The sequence below is a fragment of the Syngnathus scovelli genome, chromosome 4 (genome assembly GCF_024217435.2).
Source record: "Syngnathus scovelli strain Florida chromosome 4, RoL_Ssco_1.2, whole genome shotgun sequence".
NCBI classification, from domain to species: Eukaryota; Metazoa; Chordata; class Actinopteri; order Syngnathiformes; family Syngnathidae; genus Syngnathus; species Syngnathus scovelli.
The window spans coordinates 7,718,828-7,741,958 of NC_090850.1; the positions used below are offsets into that span (position 1 = coordinate 7,718,828).

At 39.1% G+C, this 23,131-nt stretch overlaps 1 protein-coding gene across 5 annotated transcripts in view; it reads left to right on the forward strand.

The window, feature by feature from the left end:
* The first annotated feature begins 331 nt into the window (after nt 1–331).
* Nucleotides 332–23,131, forward strand: part of ppip5k1a (diphosphoinositol pentakisphosphate kinase 1a) — a 31,394-nt gene continuing 8,594 nt past the window's right edge. For 2 of the 5 annotated variants that reach the window (XM_049717773.1, XM_049717775.1), the window contains exons 1-26: nt 332–491; nt 2,024–2,481; nt 2,898–3,093; nt 3,267–3,357; nt 3,470–3,555; nt 3,836–3,990; nt 6,218–6,319; nt 8,197–8,358; nt 8,526–8,647; nt 8,749–8,850; nt 9,301–9,387; nt 9,470–9,545; nt 9,621–9,730; nt 10,214–10,299; nt 10,409–10,534; nt 10,913–11,034; nt 11,408–11,590; nt 11,682–11,823; nt 12,816–13,039; nt 13,868–13,995; nt 14,076–14,190; nt 14,268–14,375; nt 15,303–15,431; nt 15,516–15,656; nt 16,895–16,988; nt 18,150–18,275. In XM_049717773.1, coding sequence (XP_049573730.1) covers nt 2,338–2,481; nt 2,898–3,093; nt 3,267–3,357; nt 3,470–3,555; nt 3,836–3,990; nt 6,218–6,319; nt 8,197–8,358; nt 8,526–8,647; nt 8,749–8,850; nt 9,301–9,387; nt 9,470–9,545; nt 9,621–9,730; nt 10,214–10,299; nt 10,409–10,534; nt 10,913–11,034; nt 11,408–11,590; nt 11,682–11,823; nt 12,816–13,039; nt 13,868–13,995; nt 14,076–14,190; nt 14,268–14,375; nt 15,303–15,431; nt 15,516–15,656; nt 16,895–16,988; nt 18,150–18,275 — 3,157 coding nt within the window. In that variant the 5' untranslated portion in view covers nt 332–491; nt 2,024–2,337. Of the gene's footprint in view, nt 492–2,023; nt 2,482–2,897; nt 3,094–3,266; nt 3,358–3,469; nt 3,556–3,835; nt 3,991–6,217; nt 6,320–8,196; nt 8,359–8,525; nt 8,648–8,748; nt 8,851–9,300; nt 9,388–9,469; nt 9,546–9,620; nt 9,731–10,213; nt 10,300–10,408; nt 10,535–10,912; nt 11,035–11,407; nt 11,591–11,681; nt 11,824–12,815; nt 13,040–13,867; nt 13,996–14,075; nt 14,191–14,267; nt 14,376–15,302; nt 15,432–15,515; nt 15,657–16,894; nt 16,989–18,149; nt 18,276–18,932; nt 19,770–19,802; nt 19,866–23,131 lie in introns of those variants that run through there. The other 3 variants (XM_049717774.1, XM_049717777.2, XM_049717776.1) reach the window with 3 other exon arrangements.

The following is a 23,131-nucleotide window of genomic DNA, read 5'->3' on the forward strand; positions in this document are numbered from 1 at the left end:
ACTTCTCACAGCAAATCAGATGGCAGCTTGAACACATAAAACGTCACAATCTCACATAAACTCCTCTCATAAGTAGTAGTACAGTGCATTACTTTGAGATACACAGTAACTCAATTGAGCACATTTTGTTAATTTAATTTTCACGTAAGGGGTTAAAATTATCCATCGATTTTCTCTACGCAGTTCCCAGCTGAATTTGGACGAAAAGGTTGACATTTTATGACCCCACGGTCCACGGTCTAATCAATGCTAACGCTAGAGGCCGCTAACGCCCCACCACGTACTTCACGAATGAGGCTATACCCATTAGGTCGTTGATTATTGGCTGCTGTGTTTTCTGTGGAACGCCTCCCTAAAATTCTTCCCAACTGCTATTGGTTAATTTAAACGTTCCTCTTATGTTTTGTAGCGAGAGAAAAAAAAGTAAGATAGGTTTCACACGCAAAGTGTCAAGGCAGGAAGCAATTATTGCATGAAGGTCCAGCAGCATTGTAAGTTTATTTTCTAATTTGAATATTGTAAAGGAAGTATTGTTGACCTTCGCCAATGTTAATATTTAGAATCATAAGTCACGTTAGCAGATTTTTCTGCTTCCGATGCAGACAAGAGCTTTGTGAAATCAATGTTTACATTCTTGACCCTGTTGAATGCTAATGTATGCTAACATCAGCGTTATCTTACAATATGAATTTGGACTGTGATGGGCTTTGTCTTTTAAAACGACTGTCGAGAGTTGGTTGCAATGATGAATATTGCCTTTTATGGACATGATGAATTGCTGACATGTTTCGCACATACATGAATCTGCGTAGCCTACTTGCATTTGTCAAAGAGACGTCACAACAGCAACGTTAGTAATTGTCACCCTGCCTCGTCTATCAAGGCGACAGCGTCATTATTCACACCAAAGCAAAGTTATATGTCGTTTTGATGTTATTGCATGCTGACTTGCATTATTTGGGAAAAAAAAGTCCAATAGGAGAACAACCGAGATATATAATCTGCCAGAATCAGCTAGTAAATGTCTAAGTTTGCATACACAGATGGAAAATACAACATGGTCGTATTGGATGTCTCTTCGTGCACTGCTTGCCAAGTGCGCTTGTCATGTTATTTAAAGCAAATGTGATCTCTGCACAGCAATCTTGAAGTATTGTCATTTTGTCGTTACTCTGTGGAATTTAAAACTCATCTGAGATGTAGTCAGGGAGAAAGTTATGTTGCTTGAGTTTTACTTCAGTTACGGGGACTGATTATTGTGCTTTTAGTTTTAAAAAGAAAGTATTAGATGACTGGAACTTCACTTAATGTTCACAACCCATAATATGATCATTAACTAATTAGCGTATTGTCGTTTTGGCAGAGCTATTTTACCATAAGAACACAAAAAAACGTTTGGGTGTAATGAAATACAGTACTTCAGCTAGAGCAGTCATTAGTATGGAATTAATTAAACATTTCCCCTGCACATTCAATGATATATGATGATGACTTAGGCATCTTAGCTAGCAAGCATTGCCTTTAGCACGCAGCTCAAAAGGGGCTTTTGTATCGACAGTAGGTACCATTACCGTTTTTCAAATCAAACTCAAGAAACTAGAAACTTCTCTTTCCACAAAAAAAAAAGTTAGGTCATCAGTTGTTTCGTAAATGTTACACTGCCTGCTTTACACGGTTTCTGCCAAAATGATGCATCAGAACTATGATAGAAGACACATATGGCAAATTTATCCACTTTTGCCTTTTGGACAGAATTCAGCAAACGTGTCATATTGATGCAACATGATGCTAGTTTCATGGTGTCCTGCAACCAGATAATTGCATGTATCAATATCACAGACGACATCAGTTATAATGTAGAAGACAGTGACAAATGCTTTAGCACGGAAGATTGAGAAGTCTTGAAGGCTAATCGGTCTCCTACCCGTTTAGTTTTTGTTTTTTTTAAGAACTTGCATCCAGAAAAAATGCCAAGGTGACTTCACAAAATTATTAAGATGTATTGCTTTTGTTTTTCTTACAGAACTATCAGCCTTGTCATGGACAAATGAAAGTCCAAGAGATAGATGTCATCATCACTTACAAATTCCAGTGACAGCTTTGTTGCAGAGGACCATTGAGACTTACTGTCTGTCCCCTGCCACTGATTTGAACGCCAATCTTTGAGGCCCATTTTTCTCCTCAGCATCTATCCTCACCTATCCTGCTGTCCCACTCAGGCAGAGTGGAAGCATTTGTGTCCTCTGGCCTCGTGCCCTTCCATCGGTGGCGCGCTCCGGTGGTGTGGTGGTGTACGATGGCGCGGTGGGACGCTGTGGGCTGCCGCGGGAGACTGTGATGTCCGAGCCCAACAGCCCGGGCGAGAGCCGGTGTGGCGCTCCCAGATTCTTCGTGGGCTGCGAAGACGATGAGAGCGAGGTTGTGGAGGATAGCATAAGAACAGACATGGAACTGTATGAGGACGACGAAGACACAGACTCTGTAAGGACCTCCACACAAACTCTTGACTAATATATGGCTCTTGATGTATGTTAATTATTTACTTGAATAAAATCGTATTTGATTACATTTACAAATGACGTAACTTTTAATCAGAAGCAAGCGCTTTACTGCCAAGTTAAACGAAATAAATTCTGATTAGGCTTGACTTTTGTTTACATCACAATTTAAATAGACTGAACAGATTCCGTGTTTTAAAAGCAATATTGTGGACATGCAGTAAATGATGAGACAAGTAGGCAAAGTCGAGTCGTGTCTCTACTGTCCACAAACGAATGGATATTTTACAGAAGACATAGTTGTGGATCACCAGAATATGCGCTAAACTGGTGTTTGTTATAGGGGTATGATAAATGCATAAAATTATTGTTAAAAAAATCTCCATCATTCTTGTTCAGCCACCTGAGCAACAGATTGTTGTGGGGATATGCTGCATGATGAAGAAGTCCAAGTCCAAGCCAATGACCCAGATCCTGGAGAGGCTATGCAGGTTTGAGTACATCACTGTTGTCATCTTTCCGGAGGACGTCATCCTCAATGAGCCTGTGGAAAACTGGCCTCTGTGTGACTGCCTCATCTCTTTTCACTCCAAAGGTGCGTCTTCACCAGATACAATTGCACACAGGCCCTTAGGATTATAAAAAAACAGTTGTATGATGAGACTTATGTGCCTTGAACACAAACTGTTAAACCACAATTAACATTTTGCATATTTATGCAATAATGGATGAAGGTGATTGTTAATGTTTTTTCTGTTTGCAAACCAGGATTTCCGCTGGATAAAGCTGTGAGCTATGCCAAACTTAGAAATCCTCTGCTCATCAACGACCTCAACATGCAGTACTACATACAGGATAGGTACAGCTTTTCAATTATTTGCCAGTGTTGTTTGAATCATGCTTTACCAAATAAATAGCATTGAGGATGCAATTGAATCTTTTTTTTGGACCTGCTACCACATTTTTGGCAGGAGAGAAGTATATCGTATTCTGCAAGAGGAAGGGATTGATCTGCCACGCTATGCTGTGCTGAATCGTGACCCAGATAAACCAGATGGTTAGTAATGAGCTCACATTGGCACTGAGTGTGTTTATGTTTAAGACAGTTAACATTAGGAAAAGTAGAATGTGGAAAGCGAAAAGTAAAGTCAGGGTTAGTTGGGGGGGGTGATGTTTATGTGTGCTCTCATGTGTATGATGTGGCTCTTTGCGGTAACACAGTAAAAAATGTGGCTCTTAGTCTCTGACTGGTTGGCCACCCCTGGCTTAGATGGTGAGGTTCTTGTGAAAAAAAAAAAATAGCTTGCAAACAGAAACATTTGCTCTGATGTCTCCAGAGTGTAACCTGGTGGAAGGAGAGGACCATGTGGAGGTGAATGGAGAAATATTCCAGAAGCCTTTTGTTGAGAAGCCCGTCTGTGCTGAGGACCACAATGTCTACATCTATTACCCTACTTCTGCCGGTGGTGGAAGCCAACGTCTCTTCAGAAAGGTCTGGTCTCCTAACCTTCATGTATCTTAAAGGTGTTGTGCTAGCTAGCTATCTATCAATCAATCTAACCGATATGAATTTTTTCAAGGCTAATGCCGATATTTGAAAGAAAATTAAAACAATTACTGATTAATCAACAGATTGTAAAAAAGATATACCTACTCTATTAACTTATTTTTTTCTTCACTTCCAATAGATATATGAATTAAAGATAACATTTGACTGTTTTACAATATGTTGCCCTTCAGTAATTTTTTTTTTTAAACAACGAAATTTAGAGGCAAAAACCTGCAGAAAGTAAAACTAGATAAAACCATTAAACCTTCGTATTTAATAAAAATAAATCAATTCATTATTGAGTTTAGAAATATTCCTGGTCTTGTACTTGTTGCTGCAAAAAGGAGGTAGGTTATTGTACAGGTGGAACAACTTTAAAACCTTAGCAATGCGATGCAGACAAATGATTGACAAAGAAAGTTAAATTAAAATTGTAGCCATTGTGAGTAACTTGATTTCACAAAGTTACCTGTTGGAATGCTCTTACAGCCCACTATTGTAAACAGGCCTGGCTTAAGTTGTCTTTTTCTTCTTTATTATGCATTTTATGGCTGGTGCGACTTATAGTCCGGAAAATACGGTATTTGGAAATTTCATTTGTACTTCTATAACTGTTCCCCAGCTTCTTAATTTCATCAAAAGACCTTCATCCATCCATCCATCCATTTTCTGAACCGCTTAGTCCCCACAGGGGTCGCGGGTGTGCTGGAGCCTATCCCAGCCGTCATCGGGCAGTAGGTGGGGACACCCTGAACCGGTTGCCAGACAATCACAGGGCACACAAAGACAAACAACCATTCGCACTTGCACTCACACTTAGGGACAATTTGGAGTCTTCAATCGGCCTACCAAGCAAGTCTTTGGGATGTGGGAGGAAACCGGAGCGCCCGGAGAAAACCCACGCGGGCCCGGGGAGAACATGCAAACTCCACACAGGGAGGGCTGGAGGTGGAATCGAACCCGCACCCTCCTAACTGTGAGGCGGACGTGCTACCCAGTGCGCCAGTGCGCCAGTGCGCCACTGAGCCGCCCCATCAAAAGACCTCTTTTATTTTTTTTATTTGAATGGCCACATTTTCAGCCTGGCAGGTCTGTAAATTTACCAGCAAGCCCTCTCCAGCCTCACTCTGAGAGTTAACCTTTCAGTGTGATGAGTTGTTTGGACTGGGTCCTTTAGATCTAATTTCATCCATGAGTACGTTACCCTCCAGAAATATCAGTGCTGCTGATATATTAGGAAAACAATTTGTAACACTAGTTCTACCTTTGAGAACATCTCCTTTTTTATTTAAGTAATACAGTAATATTCAACTTTTGCTGCCATATAGTACTACTCTGAGAATGCCTGATCTTTTCTGATGTAAGGAGGGTCAGACCTGGTGATTACTTGGATTGTACACCAACTGGGAATAATACCATTTACATAGCATCTGTTGGTGCAAGCTAACTCAAATTAGTGCTGGCCGTAAGACCTGGGTAAATAGAATAAAAATAGAAGTCAGGAATAGAATAGCATCTGTTGATCTAATGACAGCCACCTGCAATGGGAAAGAAAGGATGGATCAAATAACCCACTGCCATATTGGGGTTCAGGCTTTGCAACCCGAGCATTTTTTTTAGTCACTGATTCCCCACTATAATGCAGCAACCGAAACTTACCATTTATTGTGCCTGTTGTATAAGCTCATAACTTTGGGTCGTTCCATGCCAAATCGCTCAGTGGGTTTGACTAAGCAAATGTGGATTTCAATGAAACTTGGTGTATATGTTGATAGTCATGGCACAACACTAAACCTCAATCAAATTTTAGGCAAGTCAGAGCACGTCTTTTTAGGTTATCTTTGGGGTGATTTGGCATGGAACAACCCCTTTGCTGCACAGGACTGGCGGATTTAGCTCACTCTAAATTCACAACACAATACCGTAGAACGCAAACATTACTTTTGCCCGCAAATTTTGGGAAAGAAGGGTGATTAGTGTAATGTAATTATTAACTCAAACATTATACGACACATTCTGTCGTGAAAAATATCTTAACTGTATTCTTCTGAGTTTATTGCAGATCGGTGCCTGTAAAACATTCAGTGTTCACAACCACATCGCTCACTATAACTTATGAAGTGCGCATAAATGTTAACATTGTTTAACATCAACTTTTTGACCTGTCTAGATTGGGAGCAGAAGCAGTGTGTACTCACCAGAGAGCAATGTGAGGAAGACTGGCTCTTATATCTATGAAGAGTTTATGCCAACAGATGGTACAGATGTCAAGGTAATGTGTTTTTTTTATTTGTTTTGTTAAATCCGTATAGAAAAATTCTGAATAAGACTAGAGATTTAACAGTCAAGGGATTTGTGTGTGCCAATGGGGTTAGCTGTCAATTTCATATAATTAAGTCTTTAAAATGCATTGGTTGTCCTGCATAGAAATGTTTTAATTCATAATAAAAAAAATAAAGAAAAACAAAGCTAGGACGGTGATCCCTCGCCACTTCGCGCTTCACCTTTCACGAATGCGCTACTTTGCGGGTTTATAATTGACGAGAGTTCGGCGTTTAAATACAAGCTGATAGTGCAGGGTGTGCCTCTGAGCAATGTGCGTCACTTCGGACAAGCGCACGAACAAGGCAGGACAACCACGTGCAACACATACTGTTTATTTAGGGGAAAAGGCAGGATAGAACACCACCAGAACGGGTCCATGAGGCGACTGACGAGCCGGTCAGCAAGCTCGCGTCATGCTTCGGGGTGGCATCACGTGACATAGCGGTTCAGGCAAACAGAAATCAGGTGGCAGGCGTGTGTGTGACAAAGCAGACGAAACAGCAAGGACTGACTGGTGAACGGTGTCTATATACATGGCCTAATCAGCGGGTAACATGGAACAGGTGGTGGCGGTCAGCGCCAATTAGCATGCACAGTTTCGTATTGGCAACGTGCATCCCTGAGGTCTAGCGCGGAGGGCGCGTCAGCCGGCCAGCAGGGCAAAAGCGGAGACGTGACAGAGCTGTGCATGATGGAAAAATGGACCACTGTGCAGAAAGAGTAGGAACAGCGACAAGGGTGGGGTAAGAAAAAAGCAATGCCGTTAAGGGTAGGGACATTGGCAATTAGCCCTGATCGCACGGGGCGTGCCTCTGAGCAATGTGCTTGCCTGAGGACAAGCGATGGAAGTGCAGCTGCGCACGTAGGAAAAAAAGCAATGCTGTCCAGGAGTCGGGACAGCAGCCAGCCACGCGCAAGGGAAGAAGCACCAACAAGTGCACAGGAGGAGTTGGGACACGCAACAATATTATGTGTGTGTTTTTTATTTACTGTAAAGGTACAATGCAGTAATCCCTTGTTTTTCGCTGGGATTACGTTCCGAAAAGAACCCGAGATAGGTGAAATCCGTGAAGTAGAAACCTTTATTTTTTTACCATTATTATAAATATAAATAATTATATTATTGAAACCAAAGAACAAAACCTGTTTTCAGCCCCAAGCGTTTGTTTAACTAACAGAAGTAAATGCTTTCTTCCAGATAACTACAGTAAAATAATAATTTCAATCATCAATACAAAGTACGTACTCTATAGTGCACCTCTGCAGCCTGACTCCGCTCTGTAGTGTCTTTTTCTTCTGAAGCCATAGCACAATGCACTGTGAAAAAAATCCGTGAAGCAGCGAGGCCGTGAAGGGTGAACCGTTATATAGCGAGGGATTACTGTACATGCACAGAACAGTGTGGGAAAGCTTATTAATGGAAGGGAAAGTTTTATGTAGCATAAAAGTATTGGGGAGGGTTTAAAAAAAAAATTCATTATTGTGTACTGGGCCACAATGCAACAGGAGATTCATGCGCAGCCATGACTCACTTTGGTTTTGCTATGCATGATGTCCCCCGTTAAATTTCAAAATAATGTATATACCTTTTCTACTCTGTGGATTTTTTTTTTCGCGGATGGTTCTGGAACGCATCTCCCGTGAAAAACGAGGGATTACTGTATTATCTTATCTACCACCAAAGTCAGCAAAATACCAAACATCTGGACATTTTCTTCACTTCACATTAAGTTTCAGAGTTTTTCAGAGAATTGCTTCGGAACTCTAGAAGCCAGTGTATTTTCCATGAGCATCACTCGATCAGTAGTCTGTCTTGTACTCCAGGTCTATACCGTGGGTCCTGACTATGCTCATGCCGAAGCGAGAAAGTCACCTGCGCTGGACGGGAAAGTAGAGCGTGACAGCGAGGGCAAGGAGGTTCGTTACCCTGTCATGCTGTCAGCCATGGAGAAACTGGTCGCCCGGAAAGTCTGTTTAGCCTTCAAGGTAAGCAAAGCCTTTGTTATTATTTTCTGTTCAACACTGTTACTATACCTATAATAGTTAAAAATACAAGTGTTTTTCTCTTTGTTGTTATTTTCTGTTCAACACTGTTACTATACCTATAATAGTTAAAAATACAAGTGTTTTTCTCTTTCACTATTCATTTGTAGCAAACTGTTTGTGGTTTTGACCTTCTTCGAGCCAATGGGCACTCCTATGTGTGCGACGTCAACGGTTTCAGTTTTGTGAAGAACTCTATGAAATACTATGATGACTGCGCTAAGATCCTAGGGTAACAGTCTGCGTGTTGAATTAATTGTGTGTTTTGTATTTGTATTTGACCAGAACACTTTGTCTTATTTTTTTCCTTCTTTGTTTTTTGTTGTTGTTAAGGAATATTGTGATGCGTGAGCTAGCGCCACAGTTTCAGATTCCATGGTCCATTCCCACTGAAGCAGAGGACATTCCAATTGTTCCCACTACTTCAGGGACCATGTGAGTACTGTAGTTTTATACATAGTTGCTATTTTAATAGCATCATTTTAGTTTAGCTAATTTTTATTTTGTAGTTGTGTTCAGTGTAATTCCTCAATTTAAAGACACTGCAGACACTACGGACTGCCCATATTTCGTTATGGGAATCACTGATCGTTGCTGCATTATCGTAACGTTGACGATTACTGATATTCATGATCAGTAGAAGGATATTCTGCACACTCACATTTAAGTTTGTACTTTCTTTACAACATAATTTTTCATGAATTAGTGTCTAAGATGTTATCAAAGCTATATAGCCTGTATGAATAACTGGTGGAAAATGATATCCAACAGATTCCCTGTTAATTCTTATTCTGTGCATTTCTTTTGAGGAGGCAATATCCAGCAGCATTTTTAAATGATTTGATATTACTAATCTAATAGTCAATTTACATTTTGACATTCAAGGATGGAATTGCGCTGTGTGATAGCTGTCATCCGACATGGAGACAGAACACCAAAGCAGAAGATGAAGATGGAAGTTCGCAACCCCATGTAAGTTGGTAACTTTTCTACAGCAGAAAAGATATTTTATGTCCATTGGATCAAATAAAGTCTGTATTTGTTATTTACATAGGTTTTTTGACCTATTTGAAAAATATGGAGGGTACAAAACTGGGAAATTAAAACTGAAGAAACCAAAGCAACTGCAGGTAATAAGTCGTCTGCAATTGTTGTGTGTTTAACGTGGTGTAAATTGATGGAGCTTGGTTTGTGAACCTCAACAGGAGGTGCTGGACATCACACGGCAGTTGTTAGCAGACCTGGGCCAGCAGAGTGACTGTGAGATAGAAGAGAAGAAGTCTAAACTTGAGCAGCTAAAAACAGTTCTAGAAATGTAAGTGATTGGTCACTTTTCTTACTTGAGTACCATGCATTTAAAAAAAAAAAAAAAAAATGTTTTGGGAGCAGACCCCATTTTTGGAAAAACATTTGGCGGTTTATCCCCACTTACTGAAAGTAGCTCACGCTTTCTCTCTCTCGTCAATGATTTTATTCCCATTTTTTCCCCACTTTGATTATTTTTCCTTTTCTGTCATGGTTCATAGTGGTGGTGCCTGTGAAAGCATCAGTGTATTGATGGCTGAGAATGTATATTAACACACTAGTTTTTTTACGTTATTTCATTTTTTATAAATACCGGAAAGTTAAAAGAAATATATATATATATCTACCTAAGGGGGGAAGCATCCAAGATTTTTGAACAGGGGTGTGTAGAATTTTTATATTCACTGTATTTGCAGGAACAACATTACACGAAGCATTTGGTAGTCATTTATTTTTATGGTTCCTCAATTGTCATATTTTTCTACAATTAAAGGTATGGACACTTCTCTGGGATCAACAGGAAAGTGCAGCTGACTTACTTGCCCTATGGGCAGCCCAAAACCTCGAGTGAAGAAGAAGGCATGTACTAAACAACTGAAAATAAGCATATCTAAGAAACTTAAAAAAGAAAAAAAACATGCTGAAGGGGAAAGTAGACACTTTATTTTTTGTTGTTCTTTTGTGACAGACACACGAAAGGAAGGTCCATCACTGCTGCTTGTGCTGAAGTGGGGAGGAGAGCTTACACCTGCTGGAAGGGTGCAAGCTGAAGAGCTTGGAAGGGCTTTTCGCTGTATGTACCCTGGAGGACAAGGTAAGGTACAAAGCAGTCTATTTCGTGTTTTTAATTGAAAACTGGAAATGCACTCGGGGTGGTTTTTTGTTTTAGTTTAGTTTTGAACTCAAGTATAGTCGTACTTTCCAAGAAAAAGATATTGCCTAATACCATTATCAGAAATTGCTTTTCAAAATCACAAATAATAAAAAAATATATAGAATTTTAGAAATTAATGAATTAACCAACCACCCTTTTAATAATGGAGTCATAGTATTAGTATGAGTAACAATATTTTTTTCTTCACAAAATTGGCATGAGCCTTAACAATCTATATTGATTGGGCCCTATAATTTTTGTATTTATATTAAACCTTGTCTTAATGCTAAAACTGTTTCGGATCCATTGTTCCTCCAGGAGACTATGCTGGCTTTCCCGGATGTGGGTTGCTGCGGTTGCATAGCACCTACAGACATGACCTTAAGATATATGCATCTGATGAAGGCAGAGTGCAGATGACTGCTGCAGCTTTTGCAAAGGTACCAGAAAATGTTGTAGTTATGCTTTTGCAGTCTTTCTTTTACACTGCAGATTCTTTTGTTCAGACAAGTAAACATTTTAGATGTCTTCCTTTTATTAGGCCAGTTATCGCTGGAGCTAGCACGTCATAGATGGGAGCTCCTTCGCATCTCCACCATGTATCTATCATATAATCTTATTCCAAATGAAGCAATTGGCCCATTATTTTAGCAAAATTAAGCCACACTTTAGCTGACATACGCCAAATGCATGAAGTGTGTGCATGAGTGGATACAATCGCCCATAGTCTTTGGTAATTTGATGGTCAACGGGCAAGTACATAACCATGTGTTTTGTGTGTGTCTGTGTGTGTCTGTGTGTCTGTCTGAGCAGGGTTTGCTTGCCTTGGAAGGTGAGCTGACTCCTATTCTGGTGCAGATGGTGAAAAGTGCTAACATGAACGGGCTGCTGGATAGTGACAGCGACTCGCTCAGTGGCTGTCAGCACAGAGTTAAAGCCAGACTCCATGAGATTCTACAAAAGGACAGGGACTTCATTGATGAAGACTATGACAGGGTGAGTTGCCCACCATGACTACTAATGAGTTTGGTGTAATGACTGATGTAATATTGATATGTATGTATGTGTGTGATTATGTTTGTGACAGCTGGCCCCAACATGTAGTGCATCATTGGTGAATTCTATGAAAATAGTGCAGAACCCAGTGGCCACATGTGACCAGGTTTACGCCCTCATTCAAAGCCTTACCGCACAGATTCGCAAAAGAATGGAAGATCCCAAGTCAGCAGGTGAGTCGTTCAATCATTCATGAATTAATCTAAGATTTCATCTTTACAAGAAAAAAACATTTTGGCATGTGTATCAGAGATGGAGGATGTATGGGCGACAGAGATTGGGGACTCAAGTCATATGACTTCACTCAAGTCAGATTTGAGTTAATAATTAGCTTGCCTCCAACTTCGGCAAGCTTAACTTGGCTTTGTATCTGAGGGAATCGTCTTGGTATCCAAGAGACTCAAATCGACTGTGACTTTAACTACCTACAATGACAAGTCATCTTGTTTATAGTTGGAAATCTGTATTTTCTAGTCTTCATAAAAAAAGGCAAAATACTTTAAACCATGTACTGCTTTTCTGTGCTAATAAAAGCCACCAGGACTCAAGGGATGTTAATTTATTTCAAATCACTAGAGACGTTACCATGATAGGTAGGTGTGAGTTGCTGACTAACATTCCACTGAAGAACAAAAGTATTTGAAATATGTATCTCAAATTAACCTTTCGCTCCTCAAATTTGTGACAAAATGCAAGTCCGGTCTGGATGTCGGCAATTAATTTAACTTGTTTTAATTATTTTCAGAACACAACTTGCAAGAGAATTTTTCGTGGGTACAAAAATAACTGGACAAAATAACTGCAGACAAAACTGCATCCGTCTTGTTTCTTCATGAGGAGTTTATTGTCTGAAAGAGCGCGATAGTTACAGGCTCGTCTGTCTGTATCTTGTGTTCTCGTGTAACAGCGATACACTGAAAGGCACAACACTTTTGACTGAGTTGAGCTGCCAAAATTTCAGTGGTCATGGAACAGTGGAGCATTACTTTAGAAATGAACAATTCCATGCCAATGGGAGCAGGCTCTATGTCCTACTGGGTCCACTGCTTTGTGCACAACACAGCATCGTTGCGGGTGGCTGCGGTAACAGTGCCGCATAACAACAATAATTTTAGAAATTGTGTGCATTAGTAACCAGCATGTCTTCTGTGCTTGCCATCCTCAGACTTACAACTTTACCACAGTGAAACTCTAGAGCTGATGTTGCAGCGCTGGTCCAAACTTGAGAGAGACTTCCGCATGAAGAATGGCCGTTATGACATCAGTAAAATACCTGACATTTACGACTGTGTAAAATATGATGTCATTCATAATTCTACTCTTGGTTTGGAAGACACACTGGAGTTGTTCAGACTTTCTCGTGCTTTGGCTGACATTGTCATCCCACAGGTAAATCAGAGTAAAGAATCCTGTAATAGTAATTGTGTCAAAGAGAAAAATAGAAATCTTTTTGTTGAAACTGGAAAAAAAAAGAGAAGAGTTAGAGATTATTATTATTATTGTTATTATTATTTATTTCTTACGCAACACTTAGTTTATTGCTATGCGCTTTATTTATTACTCTCCTCTTTACAAGTTACTCATGTGCAATACGTTCAAGTACTCTTGTACTATTTCTGTGTGAGCTACTGCAACCAGAATTTTTTGAGGGAGCAATCCCAAGGGATGAATAAAGTTGAATCTAAATCTAAGAAGCAGTACGTTAAACTGTAACCAGTCAGATCAGTGATGTGCACTCAATTTAAAAAAAAAAAAAAATCCTATTGACAAGTTTTTATTTCTCTAAAATTTTCCCATTGAGATGAATGTGTATTTTATTTGAATCCTTGGCACTGTTGCCATTCAAATTCAAAACAATCAACTGAAACCTTAAAATCAACCCTGAAATTAACTTTGGACTCTTACCTCTGGTGGATATCATTCTTCTCTTGACCATTCAAAATAAATGTCGGATAGAGTCAAAATTAACAGCTCAAACCATTTAGTTGGTGCTTTTCAGCTAGCTGAAATTTGGTCTTTTTGAAGATGGGCAGCGGAAAACATAGCCTACATCCAAAAATAGCTTTGAAGTATTTTTAGTTCATTTATCTATTTTTTTTTTCAGATCAATTTCGGTTACACTACAAACTGCAGAAATTTGAGCCTTTGGACTTCAAGTGCCAGGACATTATTTCATCAGCTCATCCTGACTATATCAATGTTGTTTTGTTGCTGTAGGAATATGGCATAAATAAAGCTGAGAAGCTGGACATTGCATATGCCTACTGCCTTCCACTGGTCAGAAAGATTCAGCTTGACCTTCAGAGGACTCATGAGGATGAGTCTGTCAACAAGCTTCACCCTCTGTGAGTCAAATGATGATGGGCACAAATCTATAAATGACAGCTGAGAATGTTTTTGATTAACTGGCAGATCTTGTTTCTAGATATTCCCGCGGAGTCATGTCGCCTGGACGACATGTGAGGACACGTCTATATTTCACCAGTGAAAGTCACGTCCACTCTCTGCTGAGTATTTTCCGTTATGGTGGTTTACTTGATGTAAGATGTGAATCTCTTTGATAGTCACCTATTCAAGCAGGTCACACTAAAACAATTTTTGTCTTTTTTTGTCAAAGGAAGAGAAAGACCAGCAGTGGAATCGTGCCATGGATTACCTTTGTGCCGTTTCTGAACTCAACTATATGACTCAGATTGTCATTATGCTTTATGAGGACAACAATAAGGTGACATTTTGTAGTTATTGTCATTCATTATCATTAACCAAGATCAACAGCAGCAAAAATGTAAATCAATAAGAGCGCAATATATACAGTAATCCATCATTTATCGTGGATAATTGGTTCCAAAAACCACCCGCGATAAGTGAAATCCGCAAAGTACGGTCACCAACAAGAAGTACTGGGCAGGCTAACGAGTTAGGGGCAAGATGCAAATTCGCGATCGTCCTAACACGCGAAAACGGACTTCTGAAGGAATGTAAACAAACATTTGGAACAATACTACATTGTCCTAAAGGTTAGACACATGTTTCCTCAATTTAGAAGTTTTATTTTGACTTAAATGTTTTTTTAATGTGGAAAAAAAAATCTGTGATGTAGTGAAGCCACGATAAACGAAGCGCGAAGTAGCGAGGGTTCACTGTACCACTTTTCCATGTTGAAAATAAGTTTAAATTTCGGTCATCACAAACGTTTACTCGTAGCAAATTACCCATACCCTGATGTGGTGGCAAAAAAAGCAAAAATGGTGATAATCCTTTGATATGCTCACTGTTGCAGTCCCACAAGATTTGCCGCTCATGTTAAAGTTGTACTTCCACACAATTACCAATAGCTTTTTTTTGTTTGCTTTAAAATGGAATGTTCAGTAGAATTACCATTACTTTAAAATAACTGCAGAATTGGAGTGGGAATAAATTCTTAACACACTTTTTCTACACTGGTATAATTCTAGGGAACATTTATTATAAGATTTTGAATTTAGTTTTGATAGATGAATTGCCAAATGTAATATACAATAATATAGGTCAATATTTAACTGTTGAAATTTTAAAATGGTATGATACAGCTCCTTTTAATCTGTCCATAATGGTAGTATTATATAATGTACCTGTAATGGCAGTATTATATATTGTACTTTATTCTTTAAAGGATCTCTCCTCAGAGGAACGCTTCCATGTGGAGCTTCACTTTAGTCCAGGGGTTAAAGGTGTTGAGGAAGAAGCGAATGCACCCACTGGCTTTGGCTTCAGGCCAGCTTCGGCAGAGGTAGCACGACAGGTACAGTGCAATCACTCCTTGCAACTACAGTAGATGGTGGTCATTTGCAGATAATGTCGTGCTCGCTTTTTGTTTCTCATTCAGAATGGACAAAAACAGACAGATCCAGGAAGTTTGGAGGACCTCTCACGCGATGAGACGGACAGAGCTGTACCGCTGTCTGAGCCTATCACCATACAGAGGAGATCACCACTTATACGAAATCATAAAACTGGATCTATGGAGGTTCGTTGTATACATATTGTGAATTATTGTTAATTGTTAATAATCACACTAGTATCCTCTGGGATTTGCTGGACGAAAAGTTGCCAGAACGGCTATTTTTCACTTCTCAACATACAAATAACAGCACAAATTGTAGTCAAGTTGTTTATTTTATCTGTGCGATATTGTAAGCAGTGAAATCTGGTGATTGATTAGAATACAATATTGACTCAGTGTTTGACCATGCAATTGGACTACACTTTTAGAGAATCACTCGTATGTCTGCCCATCCTGCATTACTTTACATTTTAAATTTGGAAAATTTAGTAAACCTGAAAACTGCTCTGGAAGAGGTCAGAACCAATTGTCACTGCACTTCAAGAACCCTTGCTGACACGGGGAAATGTAGCGTTAATAGATTTTCAGTGTTTGGTGACACGACATGGCATGACTTCTTTGAGTGACTGGCTCTTGGTCAGTCCCTCGGATCGTATTTGTCCTATTTGACTCTTGGCCAGGCCGCGGAACAGTTTGAAATCCAATGACTACTGGATGAGAGCATGTGGTCTTTGCTGTTCTCTGCGATGCTTGCTTTAAAAACTTTTGACACAATGAATGTATTCATCTGAGACCAAAATGTCATTAATTGCACTAAATGTGTTTCTTGGGATGAAAAATTCATCACCACCAAAAACAGAAATATTACAGTACAGTCTTCCCTCACTATATCGCAGTTCACCTTTTGCGGACTGGCTTTTTCTCAAATTTTTGGGGGGTAAAAATGTGTATGTGTATCATGCCCTTATTTATTTATTTCACAGGGTAGGAATGGTAAATGTCAATGGCGTGCACTTATATATTATCTTTATCAACACCATCAAAGTCTCTCATTCACCCATTCACCCAGCCATTCCGTTTGTGTTCTGATGAAGCATGCCCCCATTTTACGTAATTCCTTAAAGTGGTTGTACTACCAATTGTGAAGTGTATTATTTTATTTGTATTTTATTCATTGATTTATTTGTTTATTGATTTGGTCAATATAAAATAAATGAACAGAACATTACCATTCATTTTATGTAATTTTAAAGGAAAATAAAATAGAATCTGAATATACACAGTATATCAATTTGGGTATATAACATTTTGACACACTTCTATCCCAAAATGTGTTTGTAGGCCTCCTCTGCTCAAATTTAAAGCCACCATTGGTGACAGGAATATTTCATTGAATGTCTTGAAAATTAATTTCCCTCCAGGTCCTGTCAGAGACGTCATCATCCAAAGTAGGAAGTTATCGTCTCTTCTCGTTTTGCTCTCGTCAGTCGCCTGAGATTAAACAAAGTGGGTTAGGTAAGTATCATGATCCTTTTAAGATGCATGTGTTTAGATGATGCAGGAGAGGAATCGTGTTTTTTTTTTGTTTTTGTTTTTTTTTTTTGGTTGTCATTTATTTGGTGTGGCCATTCATTCACACTGAGGAAAATATGAGAATAATGAGCAAACGTTAACAATATATAAACTTGCAAGACTTAATTAGTCTCTATATGGCATTCTGATTAAAATTGTGTTTGTAGATTATCAATTAAGCAGCAAAATTCACACGTTTTCTATCCATCTCAGGCCAGTTTGCCACTTGCTGTCGAAAATTACATCACAGGTGCCCAGCACCTGTTTTCTGAGTTTGGTCATGTGACATTCTCACGCAGCAATATTTGGTTGTTACATGAGCGCTGAGCAACTGTGATGTTGTTTTTAGTTGACAGCAAGTGGCAAAATGGCCGCCATCTTGGATGGATAAAAATGGGTGCATTTTGCAAAACAGTGTTTAGACTGGTGGGGCTATACAGAATATATTGACATTTTCTGGTTAGACTTCCCCTTTGAAAGTTTGAACAGGTCTGCACCACTGTGCAATGCTGGTTTTTGGATTGCTGTTTCTGTAAGCCCTTTTAATATCACAGGATAAAAATTACATCTATTTAATTTTTTAGGTGTCAAACATCTTCTTAAACTCCTCAAACTTGATGATTCTGTCTTAGCGCTTTCATGTTCAAGTCTTTTTAAAACTGAAATCTAGATTTGCATTCAGATGAATTTTGGTTGGAAGTGAGCTTGTCATGATGCCAGACACACTACCAGGACAAACAATTTGTGGATCAGTGAGCCCTTTTTTTTAATCTTAAATCTTCAGATGTACACTAATTTCCACCATTCATGCAGAAAGAACCTGTAACTGGAAGTTACAGATAGATCCCTTATTTTGAAGACAGTCTTTTCTTCTGTGAGCATTCAATGGTGGTTTCCTCAGCCTTGTGCAAGTAGCACAGAAAGCGGAGGGAAGACATGAGTTCAGGTCGCATGGGTTCCTCTGGTACTGTCTGCACGTTTCTCTTTTTCCACATTCTTTATTTGTCTGAGTGTCTTCTCTCTTTGTGTCGCTCTTTGGATGGTAATTTGAGTAACAGCATGTTATATGTAGTGGTGACTAACACCCCCCCGCCCCCCTCGCAGGCTCTCAATGTGCCGGGCTGTTCAGCACCACTGTCCTAGGTGGGTCTTCTAGTGCCCCTAACCTGCAGGACTACGCGCGCGCACACCGCAAAAAATTCTCCACCAGCAGTCTATCCTACAAAGACGGTATGTGTTTGAGACACAGCACAGCAGAAAAAAAAACAAGTGAAAATTTCATCTTTGACCTCACTATTTAATACAACATCGAGAATGAGGCCCTGTGGAGACTGTGGGCATGTTAATGTACTGTATACAGATATACAGCTACACATGTATGAGTTAAATTTAAAAAGATTACAGCTGTAAGGATATACAATATAGTACGTGTTAAGCAAGGCAATGTTTATTATTCATGCTCATACATCAATAATTAAATGTTTCCAGTCCTGTTTTAGTCACTGCATATTAAGATCCATATCCATTTTAGTCACACAAATGTGTTTTCCCCATCCTTCTTTCTCCACACCACATTGATTAGCATGTTTCATTTCAGTAGTTCATATGCATGCTACTTCAAGCCCAGTTCAAAACGTTTAAGGATATAAAGAACAATAGTTGTGGCTATTGCACAATTACCTCTTATAATTTCAGATGAAGTCTCAGATCATTGTCTGTCAGATTGCGGTTTAACTCCAACACATATTTTGGAGCGAATCTTTAATCATATAAAAATCTCATTTCACTGGTTTAAATCTAGTAAAGAGTAGTTGTAGTACTGTAATGCTATTGGTGTGTTGTTGTGTGTAAGTGATCTTTCAGTAGTACTTGTTTTTTCGTCTATAGAATCTGATCTCACTTTTGGAGAAAAAAATGGTCGCTTTTGTTCATCACCTGGCTCTTACACTCCAAATCCCAACATGCCGTTTTTATTTCTCTCCATGAGCCCAGCTGCACTGACTTTCTGTCTGTTCAGTGGTCAGTTAATAGACACTTAACTTGAGGATCAGTCCATCTTCAGATAAGTGCAATCAAAACTAAAACAAAACATTTGTGCTCTAGAGTTACAGAGAAATCATACAACGTTTTACTGTATATTAGCACTTATATAATGTGACTTTCTATATTTTGGCCTAACAGGTAAAAATACTTGCCATTACCTTTCCAATCAATACTGTGTGATAATGTATAGATAATTACAACTAAGGGCTCTATGATGCGTTTGCCTCTGCTTCAACGGTTGCGTAACTGATATTGAAGTCTGTAATATTGTTCACTAGGTGTCAGTGTTGTATCATATAAACATTCTTCTCGTCACTGCTGCCATCCTCATCGCACTTTCGTTCGTCCTTGTCATCCATCTTGTTGCGTCTCATTTTGAGGTTTACCAGTGGAGACATTTTAGTCTTGATCCAGTCTGGATTTTTGTTTCATATTTTTATTTTATTTTATTTTTGTCATGCTAAATGCAGTAAATGAAGAGGGCCACTAAATCTAGGTAGTGTTTTTCATTGTCATTATATTAAACTGAGAACTCATAGTGACAACTCTTAAAGTGTGTATTTGAGGAATTAAGTTGGGTACAAATACAAGGGAAGGAAAGGTAGACCTACATTTTTTCCATATTAGTATTTTTTACTAGCGAACTTGCTGATAACATATGATCAACAACTTACTGTGGATCCTAGTAACATTAGTGAATTTTTGTTTCCTCAGAATTGTTGTCTATGCCGGCAGTAAAACGATTTTCTGTGTCGTTTGCAAAGCATCCGACTAATGGTACGTCTGCCTCTTTCAAGTATATTATTATCTCACCTTTTGTCTTGCATGTCTTTATTTTTTTAATTTTTTTTTATTTTTTTTAACTTTGCTTTTTTTTCCCCATATGGCCCACCAGCATTTTAGTTTTGGTTTTGTTTGTTTTCAGTTTGTTAGAGATCTATCGTTGCTCTCGCTTTTCTAACATTGAAATTCTCTTTCTAACTAGGATTTCAACTAATTCATAATTTTTGTAATGGAAATTAGATTATTTTTTTAAGTTACATATGGACATTCTTTCCATTTTGGTATTGCTTTATGCTGTATTTATTAAATGTCCTTTTCGAAAGATCCAACAATTCCCTGACTGGTAGATTGACTGGTGGAGCATGAGTTGTGTTAAAGCTCAGTTGCGCTTAAAGCCACTGAAAATCCTTTATTACGCTCGAAACATTCACTGTCACTGCTATCAACTTGTGATTTCACCCTTTCCTCATCAGAAAAGTGCATGTTCAGCAAACGTGCTTGCATTCCATCCACACTGCATCGATTTTGTTTAAAATATACAGTGGCGACTCTATGTTTTTCATGGCAGTACTACAGAGTATGAAGGTTAATGACTTCAGAGGCATGTTTTTCAGAAAGATTTTGTTCAGATTCTGGCCATTTTGTATTAACGAAGCATTGAACTTTAGAGGAAGACAGTTGTTTTATAATATTTTGGGACAGTTTCTTTTGGTTTTGTTCTGTTAGGGAATAATAAGTCATGTATTTGAAAATCATGGGTTCTTTTTTCAATTTCTTGAATTATAGATTAAAATTCAGATTTTGTGATGAATAATGTAAAGGAAATACTAATTCAATGATTTGTTAATTTGTGTTTAGCTTTTGAACTAATCAGGATGGATAGTTTTCTAATGGCTGTCTTGATGAATAGCAACAAATTGTATGGGCAAGTTTGTGTTTGTGTGCACACTTATAATACGGTGCAATTTTTTTTATTATTTTGCTCTTTATTTTGACACCATGTTTATCTCTTTCTTCAACAGAGCAAATACATTTTTTGTTACAATACCTTAATGTACGCTAAGTCTGTTTATCAGTTATGACCAAGTCATTCACAAGAGGGCTGCCAAGATAAGTCGACAAGTTATGACTACATTGACAGTCAAAATCATTGACATTCAAAATCTCAATGCCTGATTTCTTTTCTGACATAGGGACAGTCGTGTCTGTAAGATAGCTGTATTTGGCATCTGCTAAATGTCAAAATAATAAAAGACTTTCTTTTTAGACAATTTCTCAGTACCGTATTTTAAAGACGCTCAGAGCAGTAAGTACCAGTCAGAAAAATGCATCCTGAAGAAGAAAAAAACCTGCCTGTCTGTGTCATACGTTGGGCAGAAATTTATTTGACAAAAACCAAGACCAAGAACTGTAGGAATTTCATCCAACCGGATCTTGTGTCTTGCTAACTACGGAAAAGTTTTTCTTTTTAGTTTAAAGTAGCTTTAACAAGAAACCTGCAGTGCATTGTGGCCACTAATAGAATCCTAGTCAGTTGTTGCGACTTCTGTTGCTGTAAATCAGGTTTGTCCTTAAGTTTCAAAGCTTGTTTCCATAAAGAGAATTCTCTTGCCTTGCTAAGAGTTGGGCTGTGACTCTAGTCTTCATAGGACCTGTCACTCCATCCTTGGGTGACAAGCCTAAAAACAGCCGATTGGGTCAGAAAACCTTCAAGATGACGTTTGACTCGACCATGGCTGCATTTCATTTGTATTTGGTACCATTGCCTTTTGGCAGGAATTATCGCCTGATTCTCCTGACTGAACTGGTCTAACAGAACTAGGTTTGTGAGGCTACAAGGCTAGCTCATTCTTTTCAGGTCTGCCCATAATTTTTGTTAATAGGCCTAGATCAGTGGTTCCCAGACTTTTTTAGGCTAGCGCCCCCCCCCCCCCCCCCCCCCCCCCCATCTAAGGCACGCCACCCACACAATGACACACGAACACGCATATATGCACACACACATGCACACACAGGTACAAAGTCATATGTACATTCGTAACAATATATATCAGTGAATGCACCACCCTAACCAGCTCAACACAACACAACACGGCGCGTTCTGGCGAGTCCCCAATTTCATGTTGACTTGAACTCAAGATGATGTTGACCGCCAGAATGCTGTTTTTATTATAAGATAAAATTCTGAACATTACAAGCTTGAAATTACAAACCTGAGTTTTTGCTTTTGTAGTCTATGCTGTCTATGTAGTGACTACATAGACTTCGGACTGCCGCCCCCCTACCGCCCCCTTCAACTTCTGACTTCGGACTGCCGCCCCCCTACCGACCCCTTCGTCCTCACCGCCCCCCCAGATCTTGGGGCGGTACCGCCCACTTTGGGAACCACTGGCCTAGATCTTTTAGATGATCCTGCCGGGAATATCGACTTTGTTCTCCTTACTCCACTTTGTAACCAGTTTTCATTTGTGCACAACCTTGGACTTCCTGGCTGATGTCTTGAGATGTTGCTTCAGTATTTCCACATAATGTTCTTTCCTCATGATGCCATCTATTTTGGAAAGTGCACCAGTACCTCCAACAACAAACCACCACCTCAACATGATGCTGCCACCCCCATATTTCACTGTTGGGACAGTATTGTCAGGATTGGCCGATAGGGGTAACTCGCAATTCAATTCAATTGATTAAAGTGCATTAACATGAGTATCACAACACTGCTGGACACATTAAAGACAATGAAACTTCATAGTTTTGTAAACAAGAACAGCGTACTGCTTTATACTCTGTGACACTCTGTGCCCTCGGTGACCCAAAGGGAAACAACTCCGCAGTAGTGATCGTTGGCTGACTTAAAACACTGTACAGTTTTTCATTAAAGTGCATTAACACTAAAACTGGACACATTAAAGTAAATGAAAATTGATAGTTTTGTACACAAGAACAGCGTACTTCTTTGTGATTCTGAAACGCCAGTCAAACTTGCATCACACGCATTTAGTTTCACTCCCTTCACTTTTGCTATAGCATTAGTATACGATGTGGGGATGCTGTGAAGTGTGATTGGGTAGCTCACAACTGTAGTGATCGTTGGCTGACTTGGTTTGTCTTTATTATAACCTTCGTGGCGTTCACCATGAGAGCAAACAAGATGGCTTTGTAGATTCATAGTGGTGCTGTTACGGCTTGAAAAACAGTTCTTGCAGATTGTATATTTTTTATCCAGTTTGTGTCAGTCAAGCTGAAGAGTCTCCACACTT